This window comes from Aquarana catesbeiana, linkage group LG04 (genome assembly GCF_042186555.1).
Source record: "Aquarana catesbeiana isolate 2022-GZ linkage group LG04, ASM4218655v1, whole genome shotgun sequence".
NCBI lineage: Eukaryota > Metazoa > Chordata > Amphibia > Anura > Ranidae > Aquarana > Aquarana catesbeiana.
The window spans coordinates 248,618,505-248,641,640 of record NC_133327.1 but is presented as its reverse complement, the minus strand read 5'-3'; the positions used below and the strand labels follow the sequence as shown (position 1 = coordinate 248,641,640).

The window sequence follows — 23,136 nt, the reverse complement described above, 5'->3', positions numbered from 1 at the left end:
ATTTTTCCACTCTAAGCATTCTTTAAAAGGTCTTTTTAAAAAGGTTTGTATTGATACATGTCCTCCAGGGTGGTACCCGGGCCCCCATACCCTTTTTATGGCCGATAACTTGCACATAAGCCTTCAAAATGGGGACTTTTAATTTTTCAAGTTCAGGTCCCATAGACATTAATAGGGTTCATGGTTCAGGTCCGAACTTTTTCCATGTTACGAAGTTCTGGTGCAAACCGAACCAAAGGGGTGTTCCGCCAATCACTATCCAAAATTTAAAAAAACATTTTTAAGTTGCCATCAAAACAGGAATAGAGATGAAATCTTTCAATAGGGACACTTGTTTCTGTGACAACTGTATAAAAGGGGATTTCTTCATATTGTAAAATATCCTCTCACTATTTGTTGACAGGACATGAAATAACTAGACACAGTTGGCAAACAAATAACTGTCAGTTTTAACCATTCCCTTGTCTGTCCAAAAGGCAAAAGGAGTTTTTATTATGCCTTTATGTATTTTAAAGTATGGTGGCATGTAATAGGGTTAGGTAGTTGTCCTTTAAACCAGTGGTCTCAAAACTGCGGCCCGTGGGCCAGATGTGGCCTTTTGCTTGCCTTTAACCGGCCCTTGCATCACTATTCCTTCCAATGATAAGAGACACTATTCTTCCCACTGTCAACAAGGTTGAGGCTCCATTCTTCCCACTGACACCAACAATGGGGCACTATTCTTCCCACTAACGCCAATGATGGGGCACTTTTTCTTCCACTGACACCAATGATTGGACACAATTCCTTACATCAATACCAATGATAGGATGTTATTCCTCCTCCTAATAACCACATGGGGTTCCCCTTAATTTGAATCTCCAAATAACCAAAAATTTGTCCGAATTTGTATTCAATCCGAAACGAATTACACATGTTTACCAATGATTGGGCATTATCCCTCCTCCTACCACCACATGCATTTTGTAAATGTTTTACTCCTACTGTCCACCAAGCCTGAGGAATTGTTTACTCCCCTTGATGCTGGGACATTTTCTACTTCTATTGGCCACAGTCTGGCCCCCCTAAAGCCTGAAGGACAGTAAACTGGCCCTTTGCTTACAAAGTTTAGAGACCCCTGGTTTAAACCACGTCCCTTATTTTACTAAATAAAAATGAAGTATTAAGTGTTATAGTGAATACAATCTAAGGTAAATATGTTGTTTGTGTCTGTGGTAAATGATTTATCTATGATGTTCCAGGCAAGAATGATGAAATAGCTTCTGTACACAGCATACTATCCACTTGCTCACTCTCGCTGATTTTCAAAGACAGGTCCAAGTTTTTAAAGCCCATGATATGTTATCATTGAAAATCCTTTTACTGCATAGGTGAGTCAATGGTCATTCAACTATTTAATTGAAACCTTCACACAGTACCAATATTTTTCTGCAAATAATTCTAAAATGTTAGTTTCTAAGTACATTTTCAGTAAAGTTACCACAAGAACTGTTGCAGAACTTTTAATACTATACAATGAAAATTTTAATGAAATTTTATACTCATAAAATTTAATGTGAATGTACTTAGTACTTAGGGATCTTGTACTTGTAGTTAGAGACCATGACATTTAAAAAGGCCAGAAGAACAATAAGATACTAGAATCAGAGTGATCATGTTAAAGTGTTTCTATAGGCATTTTTTTGGATAGAGTAGGGAAGGCCAAGCTATTTATTTAGCCTTCTGCACGCTCTTGGAAAATTTCCCTTCATTTCTCTTCCCAGGGTTATAGCAGGAAGTTAAAGCAGATTTCCACCGAAAAAACTAAAAACTAATAGTCAGCAGCTACAAATACTGCAGCTGCTGACTTTTAATGTTAGGATACTTACCTGTCCCGGGCGCCCACGATGTCCTCACCCGAAGCCAATCTGTCCCTCGGGTGCAGGCCCCGGCATCTTCAGTAAGGAAATCAGGAAGTGAAGCCTTGTGGCTTCACAGCCTGGTTTCCTACTGCGCATGTGTGAGTCGCGCTGCGCGTCCTCACTGGTCCCTGCTGTCTTCTGGGACCTGTGTGTCTCCCAGAAGACAGCAGAGGGGATGGAGGAGGGGCCGGACATGGCGTAGATCGCCGCGGAATCTGCAGTGATCTATCGCCGGATATGGGAGCAAATACCTGTATTAAAAGGGTATCTGCTCCCCCCTCCCCCCTGAAAGGTGCCAAATGTGACAACGGAGGGGGGTGGGGGAATCGGAAAAGCGGATGTTCCATTTTTGGGTGGAACTCCGGAAATCTCCTAAAGGGAGGATCTCCTAAAGGATAATTCTCTCCTTATGCCCTGTACACACGATCGGACATTCCGACAACAAAATCCATCGTATTTTTTCCGACGGATTTGTCTTGCATACACACAGTCACACAAAGTTGGTCGGAAATTTCGAACATCAAGAACGCGGTGATGTACAACACGTATGACGAGCCGAGAAAAATGAAGTTCAATAGACAGTGCTGCTCTTCTGCTTGATTCTGAGCATGAGTGGCACTTTGTGCGTCAGAATTGTCTACACACGATCGGAATTTTTGCGAACGGATTTTGTTGTTGGAAAATTTTAGATCCAGCTCTCCAACTTTGTGTGTCAGAAATTCCGATGGAAAAAGTTCGATGGAGCCTACACATGGTCGGAATTTCCGACAACAAGCTCCGATCGCACATTTGCCTTCGGAAAGTCCAACCGTGTGTACAGGGCATAAGACAGTTGTCTCTGGAACAGCTTTCACCATTAGAAGATTTCCCCTTAAAACTTTTTTGTGAGCAATAACATTTTGGATTTCTTTTCATGTCCTTTCCCAATGACAATGGTCATATATACAAAAACTTTGGGACACAGACAGCAATAAGAACTTGGCAGAGAGTCTAACCCTCTGCACTTTACCCAAAACAAAAAAAGAAAAAAAATGTTTTGCCTAGATATACACTTCAAATGCATCCCAGAACTGAACTTTAAGTGCAGTCTAGTACACATAAAAACTTGCACAGTCTAAATGCTTCATGTTCCACAAATAAACATACCTGGCATTCTGTTCCTCACTACTTAAACCCATTCCATATTTTTTATGAATATCAGAACATGATAGGTTTTCTTCCAGGACTCTAAACCAAATGAGAAAACACATTTTTACTTGATTCAAAAATTATGTTGACAAAAACAACACAACGCATATAATCTTACCCAGCTTTCTGAAACCTGGCTTCTAGTGTATTCCAAACATAGCGGGTTTTTTGTACCCTGATGCAACGCACCTGCAAAGTTACTCAAAAATAATTATAATACCCAGGAAAATATAGGTAGCTCGTAAATAGTACAACAGTGATATAAATACTTAAACGTATAAACGCAAGCCCTATATCGTTTTATATGCATTAGAGGAAAAAACTTGTGACTTGATGAGCAAATCAGTTTGAACACTGAGCCCAGTCTGCAGAGAATCATACAATCCATAAATTACTTTAGCCTTGTTTCCTAAGTTGCTTGATCCTTTGCAGACCAAACGGGTCCACAAGTTAATACTCAGTGCACCTCCCGATTTAATCATTCTTACTTTATGTAACTACTTATGAATTAGCTATAATAAATAGGTAGCTGATCTGCACTGGAGTGTGACTGCAACTATTGTACAACTGACACAAAGTCTATGTATACACACTTTCAAGTGGATTCAGTAAATGTCAGGCAACCAGACTTCAGAAAGCCCATTAGTCTCTTAAAGGTTATTAACATCCAGAGGTCATTATCAACAATTACCTAGGTTTAATTCAAGACTGGTTTGGTGAACATTACTAAAGTGTGAGTGCCAAACCCCATTGAAGTCAATAGTTGCTGAATGTGAAAAACAACAATATTGGCCATTTTCTAGACTAATAGGCAAAGGTTTGTCAAAAAAATGGCATGTTGACAGGACACTGCCACATGGAACATGGAACAGAGAGCATAAATGTTTTTAAAATTCCATCCAGCGGGTAGCATTAATTGTAAAAATGCTTAAAACGAAACAACAATATTACCAATATAGCGCTGCAATGTTTCCATTTTGCAAACTGCACAGTTTTTGAAAAGGAAACCAAAGCTTTGCTCCATCTTATGGATAGAGTAGGGAAGAGTTTTTATAGTTCCCATCTCCATTGGGAAGCTTTCCTTCTACATCCTGTCCCAGAGTCATAAGAATAAAGTGAGATCCCACCAAAGCTAGGGGAATCCCACATTTGGCAGCTATCAACATTGAGAGATTTCTCCTTGCCTCCTTTTGATGACAAACAACAATATTTGGATTTCCTCTCAATTTTTGTTTTAGTGACAAGAGTCACAAAGTAAGGAAGAAAGGATGATTTTCCCCGGTGGGAACATATCTAACACTAAAATATCCTAACAACTTACTTGCAGTTCCATTTTCAATTAAATAAAAGGTATTTAGACTCATAATTAGCTATTGTGTACAACTCCTGCAAGCAGGATGCTTTGCACCCGGGCGCCTGCAGAGGTGGGGGCGCCGAAGAGCCAGAGTTCTCCCCTCCCTCCTTCTCTCCTTGTGAGTGTCCGTCCAGAACACCAGTGTGAGCATAGGGCAGCCCGTCCAGCCTGACAGTGCTCGGGGGAGGGGCGCTTCTCTTCCTGACATAAGGGTTCTAGTCAGTGGTTGCTGAGTGCTGATGTGCGGGAATGAATTCCTCACACTGGGACCCTGCACTGTCTCTACCAACTCCAGTTGGAATGCCTCCCTCTCCCATCTCTATCTCGGGCTGCAAGGAGAGAGAACCAAGGTGAGTCAGTGTTCAGTATGCTGTGTGCTGAGGATGGCATCCCCAGCACACCTTTATATGTGCTCTGGGCTGCCCCTGCTAGGAGATGTTTTATGGCATGATAGATTACATAGGATACACAGGCCCTGTCCCTTCCTGCACCTCAGTAGTCCATCTACAGATGTGATATATAATGAGATGTACTAAGAGCCCTTTCACACTGACAGTGGGGGGGCGTTGGTGGTAATGCGCCGCTACTTTTAGTGGCGCTTTACCATCGCTTTAGAGGTACATTTAACCCCCGCTAAAGGGTTCAAAGGCGCAACTGCAGAGGCTCTTTGCAGGCACTGCCCATTGATTTCAATGGGCAAGGGCGCTTTAGGAGCGGTGTATACACCGCTCCTAAAGCGCCTCAAAGAAGCTACTTGCAGAAATTTTTTGGATGTCGTGCCAGTGCTCTGCTCCAGTGTGAAAGCATTTGGGCTCTCACACTGGGATTGCAGATAAAGCTTTTTCCAGGCGCTATTTTTAACACTAAAGAGCCTGAAAAAATGCCTCCAGTGTGAAAGGGGTCTAATGGACCATCTCCTGTACTATGTCTGCAGTAAGGATGAGCTCCAGCGTGTTCGCAAGCTGCACGTGCAGAGCCCGCCAGGAACTCGGCACTGCACAGCGCTAATCACAAGCAGTGAGACATTTCCCGATGTGCGGCTGCAGAGAACGCGAAATGTCTCACTGCCTGCAATTAGCGCAGCGCATTTCCGACTTCCTAGCTGGCTCTGCACGTGGGCTGTGAGAACACGCCGGAGCTCATCCTTAGGCCCCTTTCACACTTATACGACTTCAAAGTCGTGTGATTTTACGGCGATTTTGCGGCCACGATTTTACTGCGATTTTGCGGCCGCGATTTTACCGCGATTTGGGAGCAGTACTACTTTGTACGACTTTGCCACATTTTTGGCATTAACAAATGAAAACATACAGTAGTTGGTATGAATCATAAGGGGGAACTCCACGCCAAGTTTTAAATAAAAAAACTGGCGTGGGTTTTCCCCCCAGGGGCATACCAGGCCCTTAGGTTTGGTATGGATTGTAAGGGGAACCCCCTACGCCGAAAAATCGGCGTGGAGGTTCCCCCAAAATCCATACCAGACAAGCGAGCGCCCCCCCCTCGTGGACCGTACCAGGCCGCATGCCCTCAACATGGGGGGGTGGGTGCTTTGGGGCATGAGGGGCGCCCTGCGGGCCCCCCCACCCCAAAGCACCTTGTCCCCATGTTGATGAGGACAAGGGCCTCTTCCCGACAACCCTGGCCGTTGGTTGTCGGGGTCTGCGGGCGGGGGGCTTATCGGAATCCGGGAGCCCCCTTTAATAAGGGGGCCCCCAGATCCCGGCCCCCCACCCTATGTGAATGAGTATGGGGTACATCATACCCCTACCCATTCACCTAGGTAAAAAAGTGTCAATAATAAAACACACCGGCGTATTCTCCCGGTGTCCGCATCTTCTGCCGGCTCCACCGCTATCTTCTGCTGCTCTTTTGCCAGCGGTGGCCCGGACTTCTGGATCGTCTTCTTCCCTCTTCTCTTCCAGAGATGTTGACACGACGCTCTCTCCAGCTGCAATGGTCTCTGAGCTCTCCGCAACGGACTTATATAGGCGGTGACCCCGCCCCTTTATGCTGTCACAGTCCCTGAGCATGCTGGGACTGTGATGTTTCAGGGGGCATGGTCACCGGGTATGACCACGCCCCCTTATGATGGCACAGTCCCAGCATGCCCCGGGACAGTGACCTCATAAGGGGGCGGGGTCACCGCCTATATAACTCCATTGTGGAGAGCTCAGAGACCAATGCAGCTGGAGAGAGCGTTGTGTCAACATTAGAAGAAAAGAAGAAGGCAGAAGGCAGAAGTCCAGGCCACCGCTAGCAATTGAGCTGCAGAAGATAGCGGAGGAGCCGGCAGAAGATCAGGACACCGGGAGAAGACGCCGGAGAGACCCCCGAAGTCGGAAGAGGACCTCCGAAGTCAGAAGAGGACCCCGGAGCTGTCTAATAAATTACTTTAAAAACCTGTGTAGTGTGTTTTTTATTGACACTTTTTTCCCTAGGTAAATGGGTAGGGGTACGATGTACCCCATACTCATTCACATAGGGTGGGGGGCCGGGATCTGGGGGCCCCCTTATTAAAGGGGGCTCCCGGATTCCGATAAGCTCCGTGCCCGTAGACCCCGACAACCAACGGCCAGGGTTGTCGGAAAGAGGCCCTTGTCCTCATCAACATGGGGACAAGGTGCTTTGGGGCATGCGGACTGGTACGGTCCAGGAGGGGGGGGGGGGGGCGCTCGCTCGTCCCCACCTCCGTTCCTGACCGGCCGGGCTGCGTGCTCGGATAAGGGTCTGGTATGGATTTTGGGGGGGACCCCACACCGATTTTTCGGCGTAGGGGGTTCCCCTTAGATCCATACCAGACCTAAGGGCCTGGTATGTCTGTGGGGGGGAACCCACGCCGTTCTTTTCATTTAAAACTTGGTGCGGCGTTCCCCCTCAGGATTCATACCAGACAGCTGTCAGCACTGCCTGTCGCTCATCGCGAAAGGAAAAAAAGTTTTCCTTTCCAGATCAGCGAGCCAGGCTTGTGCTTACAAAGTCCTACAGAAATCGTGTCTATATTATTCAGGCACGATTTGCATGCTACTTCAGGGTTTAACATTGAGGTCTATGGAGTACAACTCGCATAGAAGTTGGACCAAAGTAGTGCAGGGACTACTTTCAAGTCGGCACGACTTAAAGTCATGCCATTATGAATGGTAGTCATTGAAAATCATGGAGAATGACTTGTCATACGATTTTGCAGTACAAAATCGTGGGACAAGTCGTATAAGTGTGAAAGAGGCCTTAGGCCCCTTTCACACTTATACGACTTTAAAGTCGCGCGATTTTACAGCGATTTCGTTGCCGCTATTTTCACGCGATTTTACTGCGATTTTGACCTGATTTTGCCACGATTTGGGAGCAGTACTACTTTGTACGACTTTGCCACAACTTTGGCATTAACCATTCTCAGCTTGTGCTTACAAAGTAGTGCTGAAATCGTGTCTATATTATTCAGGTACGATTTGCATGCTACTTGAGGGTTTAACATTGAGGTCTATGGAGTACAACTCGCATAGAAGTTGGACCAAAGTAGTGCAGGGACTACTTTCAAGTCGGCACGACTTAAAGTCGTGCCATTATGAATGGTAGTCATTGAAAATCATGGAGAATGACTTGTCATAAGATTTTGCAGTACAAAATCGTGGGAAAAGTCGTATAAGTGTGAAAGGGGCCTTAGTCTGCAGTCTCTGACCATCTCCTGTAGTATGTCTGCAGTCTCTGACCATCTCTTGTATTATGTCTGCAGTCTCTGACCATCTCCTGTACTATGTCTGCAGTCTCTGATCATCTCCTGTACTATGTCTGCAGTCTCTGACCCTCTCCTGTACTATGTCTGCAGTCTCTGACCATCTCCTGCACTATGTCTGCAGTCTCTAACCATCTCCTATATCATGTCTGGAGTCTCTGACCATCTCCTGTACTATGTCTGCAGTCTCTAACCGTCTCCTATATCATGTCTGCAGTCTCTGACCATCTCCTGTACTATGCCTGCAGTCCCTGACCGTCTCCTGTGCTATATCTGCAGTCTCTGATCGTCTCCTGTACTATGTCTGCAGTCTCTGACCATCTCCTGTATTATGTCTGCAGTGTCTGATCATCTCCTGTATTATGTCTGCAGTCTCTGACCATCTCCTGTACCCTGTACTATGTCTGCAGTCTCTGACCATCTTCTGTACTATGTCTGTAGTCTCTGACCAGCTCCTGTACCATGTCTGCAGTCTCTGACCATCTCCTGTACCATGTCTGCAGTCTCTGACCAGCTCCTGTACCATGTTTGCAGTCTCTGACCATCTCCTGTACTATGTATGCGGTCTCTGATCATCTCCCGTAATATGTCTGCAGTCTCCAACCGTCTCCTATATAATGTCTGCAGTCTCTGACCATCTCCTGTACTATGTCTGCAGTCTCTAACCGTCTCCTATATAATGTCTGCAGTCTCTGACCATCTCCTGTACTATGTCTGCAATCTCTGACCATCTCCTGTACTATGTCTGCAATCTCTGACCATCTCCTGTATTATGTCTGCAGTTTCTGACCATCTCCTGTATTATGTCTGCAGTGTCTGATCATCTCCTGTATTATGTCTGCAGTCTCGGACCATCTTCTGTACTATGTCTGCAGTCTCGGACCATCTCCTGTATCATGTCTGCAGTCTCTGACCATCTCTTGTATTATGTCTGCAGTCTCGGACCATCTTCTGTACTATGTCTGCAGTCTCGGACTATCTCCTGTATTATGTCTGCAGTCTCGGACCATTTCCTGTATTATGTCTGCAGTCTCTGATCATCTCCTGTATTATGTCTGCAGTCTCTGACTATCTCCTGTACTATGTCTGCAGTCTCTAACCATCTCCTGTACTATGTCTGTAGTCTCTGACCAGCTCCTATATCATGTCTGCAGTCTCTGACCATCTCCTATACTATGTCTGCAGTCTCTAACCGTCTCCTATATCATATAGGAGTCTGCAGTCTCTGGCTATCTCCTGTACTATGTCTGCAGTCTCTGACCATCTCCTGTACTATGTCTGCAGTCTCTGAGCATCTCCTATATCATGTCTGCAGTCTCTGACCATCTCCTGTACCATGTCTGCAGTCTCTAAATGTCTCGTACTATGTCTGCAGTCTCTAACCTTCGCTTATATAATGTCTGCAGTCTCTGACCATCTCCTGTACTATGTCTGCAGTCTCTGACCATCTCCTGTACCCTGTACTATGTCTGCAGTCTCTGACCATCTCCTGTACTATGTCTGCGGTCTCTGACCCTCTCCTTTACTATGTCTGCAGTCTCTGATCATCTCCTATATCATATCTGCAGTCTCCGATCCGTCTCCTGTACTATGTCTGCAGTCTCTGAACATCTCCTGTATCATGTCTGTAGTATTTCTGGGGGCTCTTTCTAACAGACTCTCTAACAGAAGCGCTCTCTGTCTCCATCAGAGAGGCCCCCCTCCAGGTCCCTATAAAGTACTCTTGCTTCTTTTCCTGTATTTTGTTTATTGTACCTGTAAGGATCCCAGGGTAATGAAGACTTCGTGGTGGAGCATTTCTGTGGTTGAGTCATTGCCATAGAAATATTTGTAAAGGGGAGGAGTTACTAAAATGACCACGCCCATGTGGGGGCACCAGAAATATTTCTGCACCCAGGCGCCTGTGACCCTAGGATCTGCCCTGCCTGCAAGTAACTTTACAATGTTCTACTGTGCATCACTAACTAAAACCTTTAAAGCGTAACTTTACTTTTGTTGAGAAAAAACATTCCCGCCTGGGTGATCTATGTATATTACAAGGATTTTAACAAACTTTGTTGCAGATTCCTACCTTTTGTTGTTCAGAAATCAGAAATTCAGAAATCACTGTTTGTTCCTCTGTGCCCCTGTATGGAGTGAGTCTAATGGGGATGGTTTCATAATTATCAATCAGCTGCTGCAGAACCAGGGCTCTAATGAGGAAAGTTGCAGGGTCTGCATCCCTTTAGACGTTATTTCCTATTGGGTGTATCTTACCAAAAATGCAATTTTTGTTGCTGGGGATGCCTTAAATCTGACTTGTATCTTAGTGTAGACTTCTGGGAAAATCAGTGAGCCAATCACACAAGCAGGAAATTTTGTTTCTGGGGGACAAGCTGTACACTTTCTTTGTACAGAACACCCTCAGGTAGCCATATTGCATTTTACAGAAAATTACAGAGCTGCAGATTGAAACGGAAAGGTAATTTTTAACAACAATCAATTGCAATATGACTCGTGTCGCAATTGTATAGCCTATGTTGTTTTTTTTTATTTGCAATTTTTTTCCTATAAAAGTGGAGTTACCCTTTAACTGATTACACTTGGATAGGGTCAAAAACATTCCCATATACTAGCAAAAATGAAGACTTCATAGTGCATATAAATGTTGGTTTTAAAAAAAAATGAATGTTTTTTGACAAGCACCAACGTCAAGTGCACTGACAATAGATGCTTGCAAGTCAACAAAAGGTCTACCAAATATGTTAAACACACTGTGCAGCCTAATAACCTGTATGTCTTGCTTTAAACGGACAACAGCTATAAAATTGGTAAATGTGCAAATATTATAAGTTAGAAACATAAATAAAATGTAATGATTATTCAGTATGGTTTATAGGAAGTAATAGGGCAAAGAAAACCCTTAGTTTGGATTACTAATAACGTTGAAATAAATCAAGGCCAATGCCATCAGATACCACTGGCACAAATCTCAAGGTTCCCAGAAACAAGGGCCAAGGTTCCTATGCATGCTTGGAATTATATCACAGTGTAATGAACCCTGATTTAGTTTGGCACACTGTATGTTATGTCTTGCTGGCTTTCATCAAGTACATAATAACTGATAAAAACTTAACCTAATTTGTGACTAAATAGAGATGCTATAGAGGAATTCTTCTTCCAGTTACATACTAAATAATAAAACAATGTATTTTGATAAATGAAGAACAGTAATTAATAGTTAGCAGTAGTTAATCGCATTCAAGTTCAAATTTTCCATCAAACAGCCATTCAGTTAAAGTGGAGGTCCACCTGGGGGAAAAAAATTAAAAGTCAGCAACTACAAATACTGTAGCTGCAGACTTTTAGTATATGCAAATTTACCTGTCCAGGGAGCCCACAATGTTGGCACCCCAGCCGATCTTCGGATCGACGGTCGGGTGTAACCGCCGCCATTCCAGGTAAGGGAACCCTACTGCGCATGCGCGAAGCATGCTACGCATTCTGATTGGAGAGGAAGGAGAAGAGGGGGTCGAACTTCCGAGGGACGCTGATGCGGCCCCGTCTCCCGGAAGTGGGGAAGGAGACCTGTTTTTGTTTCCCCCTCTCCCTGAAAGGTGCCAAATGTGACACCGGAGGGGGGGAGGAAGCAATTAAGCGTAAGTTCCACTTTTGGGATGAACTCGGCTTTAAGTAGGCCATTTGGGTCCCCACAGAAGCCTGGCTAAAAAAGCTCCTAGTTAACAACCCACATGTCCTGACTTGTTGCTAGGATGTGAAAACAATTGGATGCTTACTCCGAGCATTGCAGAAGCGAAAAATGTCCTAGCAACAAGGCCGAATGTGAGGCTTGCTAACTAGAAGTTTTTTAGCCAGGCTTCTGAGGGGACCCAAATGGCCTACAGATAAAACAATAAAATGAATAAATGATTGTTTAACAAAGCTGCACAATTTTTTAATATTTCCTGGGACTCCTTGACTGCATAGGCTATTTCTGGAAAAAGTGAACTTAGCCTTTAACCATCCTGTGAAAGATGGGTGGTGGGAATTAAATCCATTACCACAGGGATATAGGACTGCTAGCATTCATTCAAAAGTGGTATTTAGTTGCTCACCTTCTGTTCATGCAATTTGGAGTTCTCTTGTGATGTATCGTCAGGCTGAGATATAGTATGGGACATATCTGATTCATGTATCCATGTCACTTTCTTCTTTGTGTATTTCTTAAATTCATCCTAGTGAAAAAACATTCCATACTATTCATTAGTTCTGTAGTAGAGAATGCCCTAAACTAATTTCACTTCAGCTAGTCATTTATTAAAGTGTATCTTGTGGTCAAAATGTAAAATCATATATTCATTTCCACATTGTATTTCAATTATTTCTAACCTACTGCTATTAGTCTAAACAATCTTGAAGATTGTAAACTTACTTTGTGAAGATCCTCATACATTTACTTCCTTGAATTTGGTGATTCATTATGTCCTGTGGGTAGGCTCTCCTGTGTTGCAGAATTCACAGAGCCGGTGTTCTGAACTACAGAGGGGCTCAGGAGAGGAGTTTAGTGAGCAGAATCAGCACAGGAATCACAGCTTGCAGGCAGCAAGGACAGGTACCATGGGATATTTAATCCTTAGAAATTGAAAGTAAACCAAATAGAAGCTGCAAAGCATGCAGGGAATCCAGGAGGTTGTGGAAAGAGAAGGCCAGCATCCAGGCAGCACTCACAACATGAAAGGACATTTTCAAGTAAGCTTACAATGGATTGTCAAAAATAACTTGTTTGTATTGCCATTACAATGCTGATGTTATAAAATGAAAAGTGTATGCCCTGACCAAGGATTTCCTTAAGAGGTTTACAGATCTTTTTACCAATATAGTTACATAGTTACATTAGGTTGAAAAAAGACACAAGTCCATCCAGTTCAACCAATAGAAAAAAACAAACAAATGGAAAACCTCCTCATATACAATCCTTATTCCACAGATGATCCAGAGGAAGGCAAAAAAACAAAAAACAATAAAGCATGATCCAATTTGCTGCAGTGGGGAAAATTCCTTCCTGATTGCTCCAGAATCAATCTGATACTCCCTGGGTCAACTACCCATGGCATTATTACCTATAAATGTTAGTATCCAGTTATAATTTGCTCATGCATTTAAAACAATCTACTGAATAGGGATGAGCCGAACACCCCCCGGTTCGGTACGCACCAGAACCTGCGAACGGACCGAAAATTTGCATGAACGTTAGAACACCATTAACGTCTATGGGACTCGAACGTTCGAAATCAAAAGTCCTAATTTCAAAGGCTAATTTGCATGGTATTGTCCTAAAAAGGGTTTGGGGACCCAGGTCCTGTCCCAGGGGACATATATCAATGCAAAAAAAACTTTTAAAAACGGCTGTTTTTTCGGGAGCAGTGAGTTTAATGATGCTTAAAGTAAAAAAGAAAAAAAGTGAAATATTCCATTAAATATCATACCTGGGGGGTGTCTATATTATGCCTGTAAAGTGGCACGTGTTTCCCGTGCTTAGAACAGTCCCTGCACAAAATGAAATTTTTAAAGGAAAAAAAGTCATTTAAAACTGTTTGCGGCTTTAATGTAATGTCGGGTCCCGGCAATAACGATGAAAATCAGTGAGACAAACGGCATGGGTACCCTCCAGTCCATTACCAGGCCCTTTGGGTCCTGTATGGATATTAAGGGGAACCCCGCACCCAAATTAAAAAAAGGAAAGGCGTGGGGCCCCCAGGCCCTATATACTCTGAACAGCAGTATACAGGCGGTGCAAACAAGACAGGGACTGTAGGTTTGTTGTTAAGTAGAATCTGTTTGTAATTTTGAACTGGTACATTTTTAAAGTGTAGCTCCAGCCAAAAAATCTGTTTTTAAGCTTTTTGGAAAACATAGGGAAGGGTTATCATCCCTGTGACATTTGTTTTGCTGTCTGTGCTCCTCTTCAGAAGATTTCCCCTCACTTTTTGTCCCAATGACAAATGTTTTTTTGAAAATTTGGGGTTTTTAGTGAAACAAGGATTGGTGATAAAGCATCAGTGGAAAGGAGAAAAGTTTTTCCCATATTAACTCTTACAGAAGAGAATTTCCTTTCCTATGGGGTAGATTTCATCTCACTTCCTGTTGTCTCCTTCCGTTTGCAAGTAGGAGTCGTTTGTAAGTTGGATGTTTGAAAGTAGGGGCCTGCCCTACATACTCAGCAGAAATTTGGGCCTTAGGTGTTGTTGTGGCCTCAACACTGAAAGCCTTCACAGGGCCCTGCTGTGAAATATTAGATCAAGAATTGTAATTACATGCCCCTGTTGAACAGGGCAGAAAAATTGGGCCTTTGGTGATGGTGGTGGTGGTGCTGGTGCCACAACACTGTAAGTCCTCACAGTTACTCTTGGTGGGCGCTGGAACAGGCCCTGCTGTGAAATATTAGATCAAGAATTGTAATTACATGCCCCTGTTGAACAGGGGCAGAAAAATTGGGCCTTTGGTGGTGGTGTTGGTGCTGGTGCCACAACACTGTAAGTCCTCACAGTTAATCTTGGTGGGCTCAGAAACGTGCCCTGCTTTGAAATATTCAATCAAGAATTGTAATTACATGCCCCTGTTGCACAGGGACAGAAAAATTGGGCCTTTGGTGGTGGTGGTGGCACAACACTGTAAGTCCTCACAGTTAATCTTGGTGGGCGCAGAAACTGGCCCTGCTGTGAAATATTAGATCAAGAATTCTAATTACATGTCCCTGTTGAACAGGGGCTTAAAATTTGGGCCTTAGGCACTGGTGCCACAACACTGCAACCCCTCACAGATACTCTAGTTGGAACGCAGGAACGAGCCCTGCTGCAAAAGAATTGCATCAAAAATTGTAATTACATGCCCCTTTTAAACAGGGGCTGAAAAATTGGGCCTTAGGCACTGGTGCTGGTGCCACAACACTGCAACCCCTCACAGATACTCTAGTTGGAATGCAGGAACGAGCCCTGCTGCAAAAAAATTGCATCAAAAATTGTAATTACACGCCCCTGTTAAACAGGGGCTTAAAAATTGGGCCTTAGTCACTGGTGCTGGTGCCACAACACTGCAACCCCTCACAGATACTCTAGTTGGAGCGCAGGAACTAGCCCTGCTGCAAAGAATTGCATCAAAAATTGTAATTACATGCCCTTGTTAAACAGGGGCTTAAAAATTGGGCCTTAGGCACTGGTGGCGGCGCCCAGAACCAAAAATGTTCTTGCAAGCTATAAGCATGATCATTGAGGAGGAAGAGGATAATTACTCAGCATAACAGGATAGTCACTCAGCATCACCATAGGCAGTCTTTGAAGGGATCTGACATTTAAAAAAAATTATTCGGTTACATCAGCATCAGGTGCTTGGTAGCTGGTGGTGATCCAAGACTGATTCATTTTTATGAAGGTCAGTCGATCGACCGAGTTGGTGGACAGACGCACCCTGTGATTGGTTACAAAGCCTCCAGCAGCACTGAATGTGCGTTCCGAAAGAACGCTGGATGCAGGACAGGCCAGTAGCTCAATTGCATACTGTGCAAGCTCTGGCCAGTGATCCATCCTCAAGACCCAGTAACCCAGAGGATTTTCGGTGGGAAAGGTGTCCAAGTCAGATCTTGCCCCTAGGTATTCCTGCACCATGTAAAACAGACGCTGGTGATGGTTGCTGGAACCGATCATACCTTGGGGCTGCCGACTAAAAAATTGTTCCTTCTTTGACTGACCGTAGCCTCAGCAATACGTTGTCCAGAAACAGGAGTTTGTAACCTCCCAGTCTCTGGGAAAGCATTGCACAGACCTTTCTGCAAGGCCTCACGAAGATGTTTCATCCTCTGCTCCCTCTGCGATGGCAAGATAAGGTCTGCAACCCTACCCTTGTAACGTGGATCAAGGAGGGTTGCCAGCCAGTATTGGTCCTTCTCCTTGATACCACGAATACGAGGATCCTTACGCAGGCTTTGCAGGATCAGGGAGGCCATGCAGCGTAGGTTTGCTGAGGCATTCAGTCCGGAGTCCTCTGGGTCACTAAGGACAACATGGTCTGCAGCCACCTCCTCCCAGCCACGTACAAGTCCATGTCTTTCTTGGGACTGATCCCTTAAAGACTGCTGCTGATGCTGAGTGCCAGGCTCCACCTCCATACTGACACAATCCTCCTCCTCTTCCTCCTCCTCCTCCTCATCCTCTTCCTGTGTGATCGGCAGGCACGCAGGAACACTGTCTGGATAAAGGGGGCCTTGAGAGCTAAGGAAGTCCTCCTCTTCCTGCCTCTGTTCTGCCTCAAGTGCCCTGTCCATTATTCCACGCAGCGTGTGCTCCAACAGATGGACAAGGGGGATAGTGTCACTGATGCATGCACTGTCACTGCTCACCATCCTTGTGGCCTCCTCAAATGGTGACAGGACAGTGCATGCATCCCTGATCATGGCCCACTGGTGTTGGGAAAAAAAACAAGCTCCCTTGACCCTGTCCTGGTGCCATAGTCACACAGGTACTCATTGATGGCCCTCTGCTGCGTGTGCAGCCGCTGCAGCATGGCCAACGCTGAGTTCCACATGGTGGGCATGTCACAGATTAGGCAGTTCTTCGGCAGGTTAAACTCCTTTTGGAGGTCTGCCAGCCGAGCACTGGCATTATATGACTGGCGGTAATGCACACAGACTTTCCTGGCCTGCCTCAGGACATCCTGTAAGCCCGGGTACCTGCCCAAGAACCGCTGCACCACCAAGTTAAGGACGTGAGCCAAACAGGGCACATGGATCAGTTGTCCCTCTTGGAGGGCGGAGAGGAAGTTGGTGCCATTGTCGCAAACCACCATTTCTGCCTTAAGTTGGCGTGGCATCAACCACCTCTGAACCTGCTCCTGCAGAGCTGACAGAACCTCTGCCCCAGTGTGGCTCCTGTCCCCCAAGCACACCAGCTCAAGCACCGCATGGCATCTTTTGGCCTGCGTACTTGTGTAGCCCCTTGAATGCCTACGGAGCAGCGCTGGTTCCGAGGACAAAGCACAGGAAGAGGCCATGGAGGAAGAAGAAGAGGAGGGGGTGGAGGAGAGAGGTGTGTCACAATCATTAGTAGTGGCATTTTGGAGGCGTGGTGGCGGAACAACCTCCAACACTACTGCACCTTGTCCTGCATCCTTCCCAGCTGCCAGCAGAGTGACCCAATGCGCCGTGAAACTTAGGTAACATCCCTGTCCATGCCTGCTGGACCATGAGTCAGCGGTAATAAGCACCTTACTGCTGACCGCCCTGTCCAGTGACATTGCCTTCCACATGCCGGTAGAGAGCGAGAATCGTCTTCCGTGAGAAAAAGTGGCGTTTGGGTACCTGCCACTGAGGAACCGCACATTCCACAAACTCACGGAAGAGGGCAGAGTCTACCAACTGAAAAGGTAGCAGTTGAAGTGCTAGCAATTTTGCCAAGCTAGCATTCAACCGCTGGGCATGTGGATGGCTGGGAGCGAACTTCTTCCGGGCAGGGAAATTTGCCTGGTACAATCTGACGTTGGTGTACCGAAAGCAGATTGCCCACAAGTACTTGGCTGTGACACACCTAATTCTACACCTTCATTCCTCTCAGTGCAGGTCTCAGAGAGGACTGAAGGTATAGTGGGGTTGGAGATCTCAGCTGATGAGGAGCAAGGAGAAGTCCTCTTTGTTCTTTGGTGTGGGTCTTTTAGATATGCTTGACAATGAACTGCATGGCAGGTCAACATATGTCTGGTCAAGCATGTGGTGCCCAAGCGGGAGATGTTTTGACCACACGAGATGCGCTTGAGACATATGTTGCAAATAGCAGTGGTGTGATCTGATGCACTCGTCTCAAAAAAGGCCCACACCAAAGAACTTTTGGAATAACGCGCAGAGACAGCAGCACCCTGCACATGCGGAGCTTTGCGGTGTGATGCAGTCAGTGTGCTGCCCTTAGGCTGGCCCATGGAGGGCATCCTGCCTCGTTGGTGATTTACCTCCTCCTCTCTCCTATCAGGCACCCATGTTGAGTCAGTGACCTCATCATCCCCTCCCTCCTCATCACTGGAGCAAACCTGGCAGTATGCTGCAGCAGGGGGAGCATGACTGCCAGATTGCTGTCCTTCTTAGGCACCCCCTCTGTCCGTGTTCACGTTACTGCCTTCATCTAGCTCAGTATCATCATCAGAGCCTTCTAAATGCTGGACATCCTCCTGGAGCATGTGCCCAACACTGTGGTCAAACAGTTCGAGGGACTCCTCAGGAGGACATGGTGGGGCTAGGGAAGGAGTCACTGATGCCATTGAGCCGAGGGAAGAGGCCGCGTTGGCAGCTGCTTTGCCAGACAAAGTACCCTGAGCATGGGTGAGGGAGGATGAGGAGGATGAGGACGGCTTGGTCCACTCGACCAAGTCTTCCGCATGTTGCGGCTCAACATGGCCAGCTGCCGAAAAAAAGGCCAAGCGTATCCGGCGGCCACGTGCTGATGAGGATGCACCGTCTCCACGACGAGCACCGTTGCCTCTAGACACAGAGCCTGCTTGCCCTCTTTTATTGGCTTGTGACTGTCTGCCTCTCCTTGTTGGCCTTCCAGACATACTAATGGCCTGTAGCTGCACTAAGCTGGGATATTTATATATATATATATATATATATATATATATATATATATATATATATATATATACTGATACTGCAGCTAGCAAAATCAACTGCCTGCCTACAGTATGAGAACAACACCAACCTTCTACAGGTAGCTTTAGCTGAACACTGTGCAGAGGTCGCACTACACTAACGTGTAAATAATTTAGCTGCCTGCGGAAGTGATAGGATCAGGAAAACACCACCAACCTTCTACAGGTAGCTTTAGTTGAACAGTGCAGAGGTCGCACTACACTAACATGTAAATAATTTAGCTGCCTGCGGTAGTGATAGGATCAGGAAAACACCACCAACCTTCTACAGGTAGCTTTAGCTGAACAGTGCAGAGGTCGCACTACACTAACGTGTAAATAATTTAACTGCCTGCGGTAGTGATAGGTTCAGGAAAACACCACCAACCTTCTACAGGTAGCTTTAGCTGAACACTGTGCAGAGGTCGCACTACACTAACGTGTAAATACTTTAGCTGCCTGCGGTAGTGATAGGATCAGGAAAATACCACCAACCTTCTACAGGTAGCTTTAGCTGAACACTGTGCAGAGGTCGCACTACACTAACGTGTAAATACTTTAGCTGCCTGCGGTAGTGATAGGATCAGGAAAACACCACCAACCTTCTACAATGTAGCTTTAGCTGAACACTGTGCAGAGGTCGCACTACACTAACATGTAAATACTTTAGCTGCCTACGGTAGTGATAGGATCAGGAAAACACCACCAACCTTCTACAGGTAGCTTTAGCTGAACACTGTGCAAAGGTCACACTACACTAACTTGTAGCTTTAGCTGAACACTGTTCAGAGGACGCACTACACTAACTTGTAGCTTTAGCTGAACACTGTGCAGAGGTCGCACTACACTAACGTCTAAATACTTCAGCTGCCTGCGGTAGTGATAGAATCAGTAAAACACCACCAACCTTGTACAGGTAGCTTTAGCTGAACACTGTGCAGAGGTCGCACTACACTAACTTGTAGCTTTAGCTGAACACTGTGCAGAGGTCACACTACATCACACAACGTATAGTTTATTTGGTATCAAAAAGATTAAAAATATAACAAAACAACATATATAAATACTGAAGAAAACATGAAGGATGCTACAAAAAAGGTGTGGACAATAACAGTATGCTTGTAAAGGTACACTGTGAACATAAAACCACATCAACTATACAAACTGGAGTCTAACCCACACGGGCCTGACGCATTTCGAGGTTTTAAATTTGATTGAGACTTCTTCTTCAGGGGCTGTTGGTGAGATGAGTGACTATCTATATATTTACAAAAAGAACAAAACATCTTAAAGCAAATTCATGGTATGATAGCATCATATATATTTATGTAGCATGAAAGTCAAAATTGATTCAACATTATTAAGTGATACGCTCACCATTTGACTCCTGAACCCACAATTTGAAAGCATCTAACTTTAAAAACAGAGATAAGCGCAGTAGACCACCGATGAAGAAATGTCCCCCAGTCCAGCGCTAGCACCAGAAACATGGCACGGACATGCAGATCACAGCAGGACACAAAGGGCGTCCTACCATTCGCAAATTGACACCACTAGCCACAGCTGTTGTAGGTAGTATGTGATATCACCTGGGGCACAGAAAAAGACAATCTGGTAGATTCCAATGCACAGATGTGAGGCAAGGGGGGTGGGAAAGGGGGGTAGGGAGGGGAGGGGGGGGGAAACAGGAGGGGGGAAGGGGGAAAGGAGGGGAAAGGTGGGAAGGAGGGGGAAAGAAGGAGGGGGAAGGAGTGTATGGTTGAATCGGAAGCAGAGGGGAGAGAAAAGTCTCACATAGAGTATTGGGGATTGCATGTAATATATATAATATAATATTTGTATAATAAAAGCAGCAGCGTGTGAGGTGCTTACCTATAGACTCATGTAAAATGGACAATCCTCCTAACATGAGTAGAAGGAAGTAACATAAGGTCTAGCAATGAGTAGGAGAAGATATAATAGCACTCCGTGTCATCAGATCTCCCAACAATAGGGGGATAGATAGTCACTCATCTCACCACCAGCCCCTGAAGAAGAGGTCTCAATCAAATTTTAAACCTAGAAACGCATCGGGCCCATGTGGGTTAGACTCCAGTTTGTATAGTTGATGTGGTTTTATGTTCACAGTGTACCTTTACAAGCATACTGTTATTGTCCACACCTTTTTTGTAGCATCCTTCATGTTTTCTTCAGTATTTGTATATGTTGTTTTGTTATATTTTTAATCTTTTTGATACCAAATAAACTATACATGTTTTTGATATTTTTGAAGACTCTTGTCTTATAAAGTCCCATCAGAGGAAAACCAGTTTCTAATATATAGTCTCATAGGGATGTGGGCAAGTTGTCTTCCTCCACAAGGTCATCGTCGCCATTCTCACTACACTAACTTGTAGCTTTAGCTGAACACTGTGAGGAGGACGCACTACACTAACTTGTAGCTTTAGCTGAACACTGTGCAGAGGACGCACTACACTAACTTGTAGCTTTAGCTGAACACTGTGCAGAGGTCACACTACACTAACTTGTAGCTTTAGCTGAACACTGTTCAGAGGACGCACTACACTAACTTGTAGCTTTAGATTAACACTGTTCAGAGGACGCACTACACTAACTTGTAGTTTTAGCTGAACACTGTGAGGAGGACGCACTACACTAACTTGTAGCTTTAGCTGAACACTGTGCAGAGGTCACACTAAACTAACCTGTAGTTTTAGCTGAACACTGTGAGGAGGACGCACTACACTAACTTTTAGCTTTAGACGAACACTGTTCAGAGAATGCACTACACTAACTTGTAGCTTTAGCTGAACACTGTGCAGAGGTCACACTAAACTAACCTGTAGCTTTAGCTGTACACTGTGAGGAGGACGCACTACACTAACTTGTAGCTTTAGCTGAACACTGTGAGGAGGACGCACTACACTAACTTGTAGCTTTAGATGAACACTGTTCAGAGGATGCACTACACTAACTTGTAGCTTTAGCTGAACACTGTGCAGAGGTCACACTAAACTAACCTCTAGCTTTAGCTGAACACTGTAAGGAGGACGCACTACACTAACTTGTAGCTTTAGCTGAACACTGTTCAGAGGACGCACTACACTAACTTGTAGCTTTAGCTGAACACTGTGCAGAGGTCACACTACACTAACTTGTAGCTTTAGCTGAACACTGTGCAGAGGTCACACTAAACTAACCTGTAGTTTTAGCTGAACACTGTGAGGAGGACGCACTACACTAACTTGTAGCTTTAGATGAACACTGTTCAGAGAACGCACTACACTAACTTGTAGCTTTAGCTGAACACTGTGCAGAGGTCACACTAAACTAACCTGTAGCATTAGCTGAACACTGTGAGGAGGATGCACTACACTAACTTGTAGCTTTAGCTGAACACTGTGAGGAGGACGCACTACACTAACTTGTAGCTTTAGATGAACACTGTTCAGAGGATGCACTACACTAACTTGTAGCTTTAGCTGAACACTGTGCAGAGGTCACACTAAACTAACCTCTAGCTTTAGCTGAACACTGTAAGGAGGACGCACTACACTAACTTGTAGCTTTAGCTGAACACTGTTCAGAGGACGCACTACACTAACTTGTAGCTTTAGCTGAACACTGTGCAGAGGTCACACTACACTAACTTGTAGCTTTAGCTGAACACTGTGCAGAGGTCACACTAAACTAACCTGTAGTTTTAGCTGAACACTGTGAGGAGGACGCACTACACTAACTTGTAGCTTTAGATGAACACTGTTCAGAGAACGCACTACACTAACTTGTAGCTTTAGCTGAACACTGTGCAGAGGTCACACTAAACTAACCTGTAGCATTAGCTGAACACTGTGAGGAGGATGCACTACACTAACTTGTAGCTTTAGCTGAACACTGTGAGGAGGACGCACTACACTAACTTGTAGCTTTAGATGAACACTGTTCAGAGGATGCACTACACTAACTTGTAGCTTTAGCTGAACACTGTGCAGAGGTCACACTAAACTAACCTCTAGCTTTAGCTGAACACTGTAAGGAGGACGCACTACACTAACTTGTAGCTTTAGCTGAACACTGTTCAGAGGACGCACTACACTAACTTGTAGCTTTAGCTGAACACTGTGCAGAGGTCACACTACACTAACTTGTAGCTTTAGCTGAACACTGTGCAGAGGTCACACTAAACTAACCTGTAGTTTTAGCTGAACACTGTGAGGAGGACGCACTACACTAACTTGTAGCTTTAGATGAACACTGTTCAGAGAACGCACTATACTAACTTGTAGCTTTAGCTGAACACTGTGCAGAGGTCACACTAA

At 45.0% G+C, this 23,136-nt stretch overlaps 1 protein-coding gene and 1 long non-coding RNA gene across 4 annotated transcripts in view; one reads left to right on the top strand and one right to left on the bottom strand.

Moving 5' to 3' along the window:
• LOC141139850 (probable cation-transporting ATPase 13A5) overlaps positions 1 to 23,136 on the bottom strand; it is a 356,120-nt gene that overhangs the window by 304,832 nt on the left and 28,152 nt on the right. For all 3 annotated transcript variants that reach the window (XM_073626380.1, XM_073626382.1, XM_073626381.1), the window contains exons 3-5: positions 12,268 to 12,387; positions 3,208 to 3,278; positions 3,048 to 3,128 (exon numbers count right to left, since the gene is read on the bottom strand). In XM_073626380.1, the coding sequence (XP_073482481.1) occupies positions 3,048 to 3,128; positions 3,208 to 3,278; positions 12,268 to 12,387 (272 nt within the window). The remainder of the gene's footprint in view (positions 1 to 3,047; positions 3,129 to 3,207; positions 3,279 to 12,267; positions 12,388 to 23,136) is intronic.
• The window catches only part of LOC141139852 (uncharacterized), a 106,110-nt gene continuing 87,506 nt past the window's right edge, over positions 4,533 to 23,136 (top strand). Inside the window, exon 1 of the long non-coding RNA XR_012243819.1 lies at positions 4,533 to 4,793. This is a non-coding gene — a long non-coding RNA (uncharacterized lncRNA). The remainder of the gene's footprint in view (positions 4,794 to 23,136) is intronic.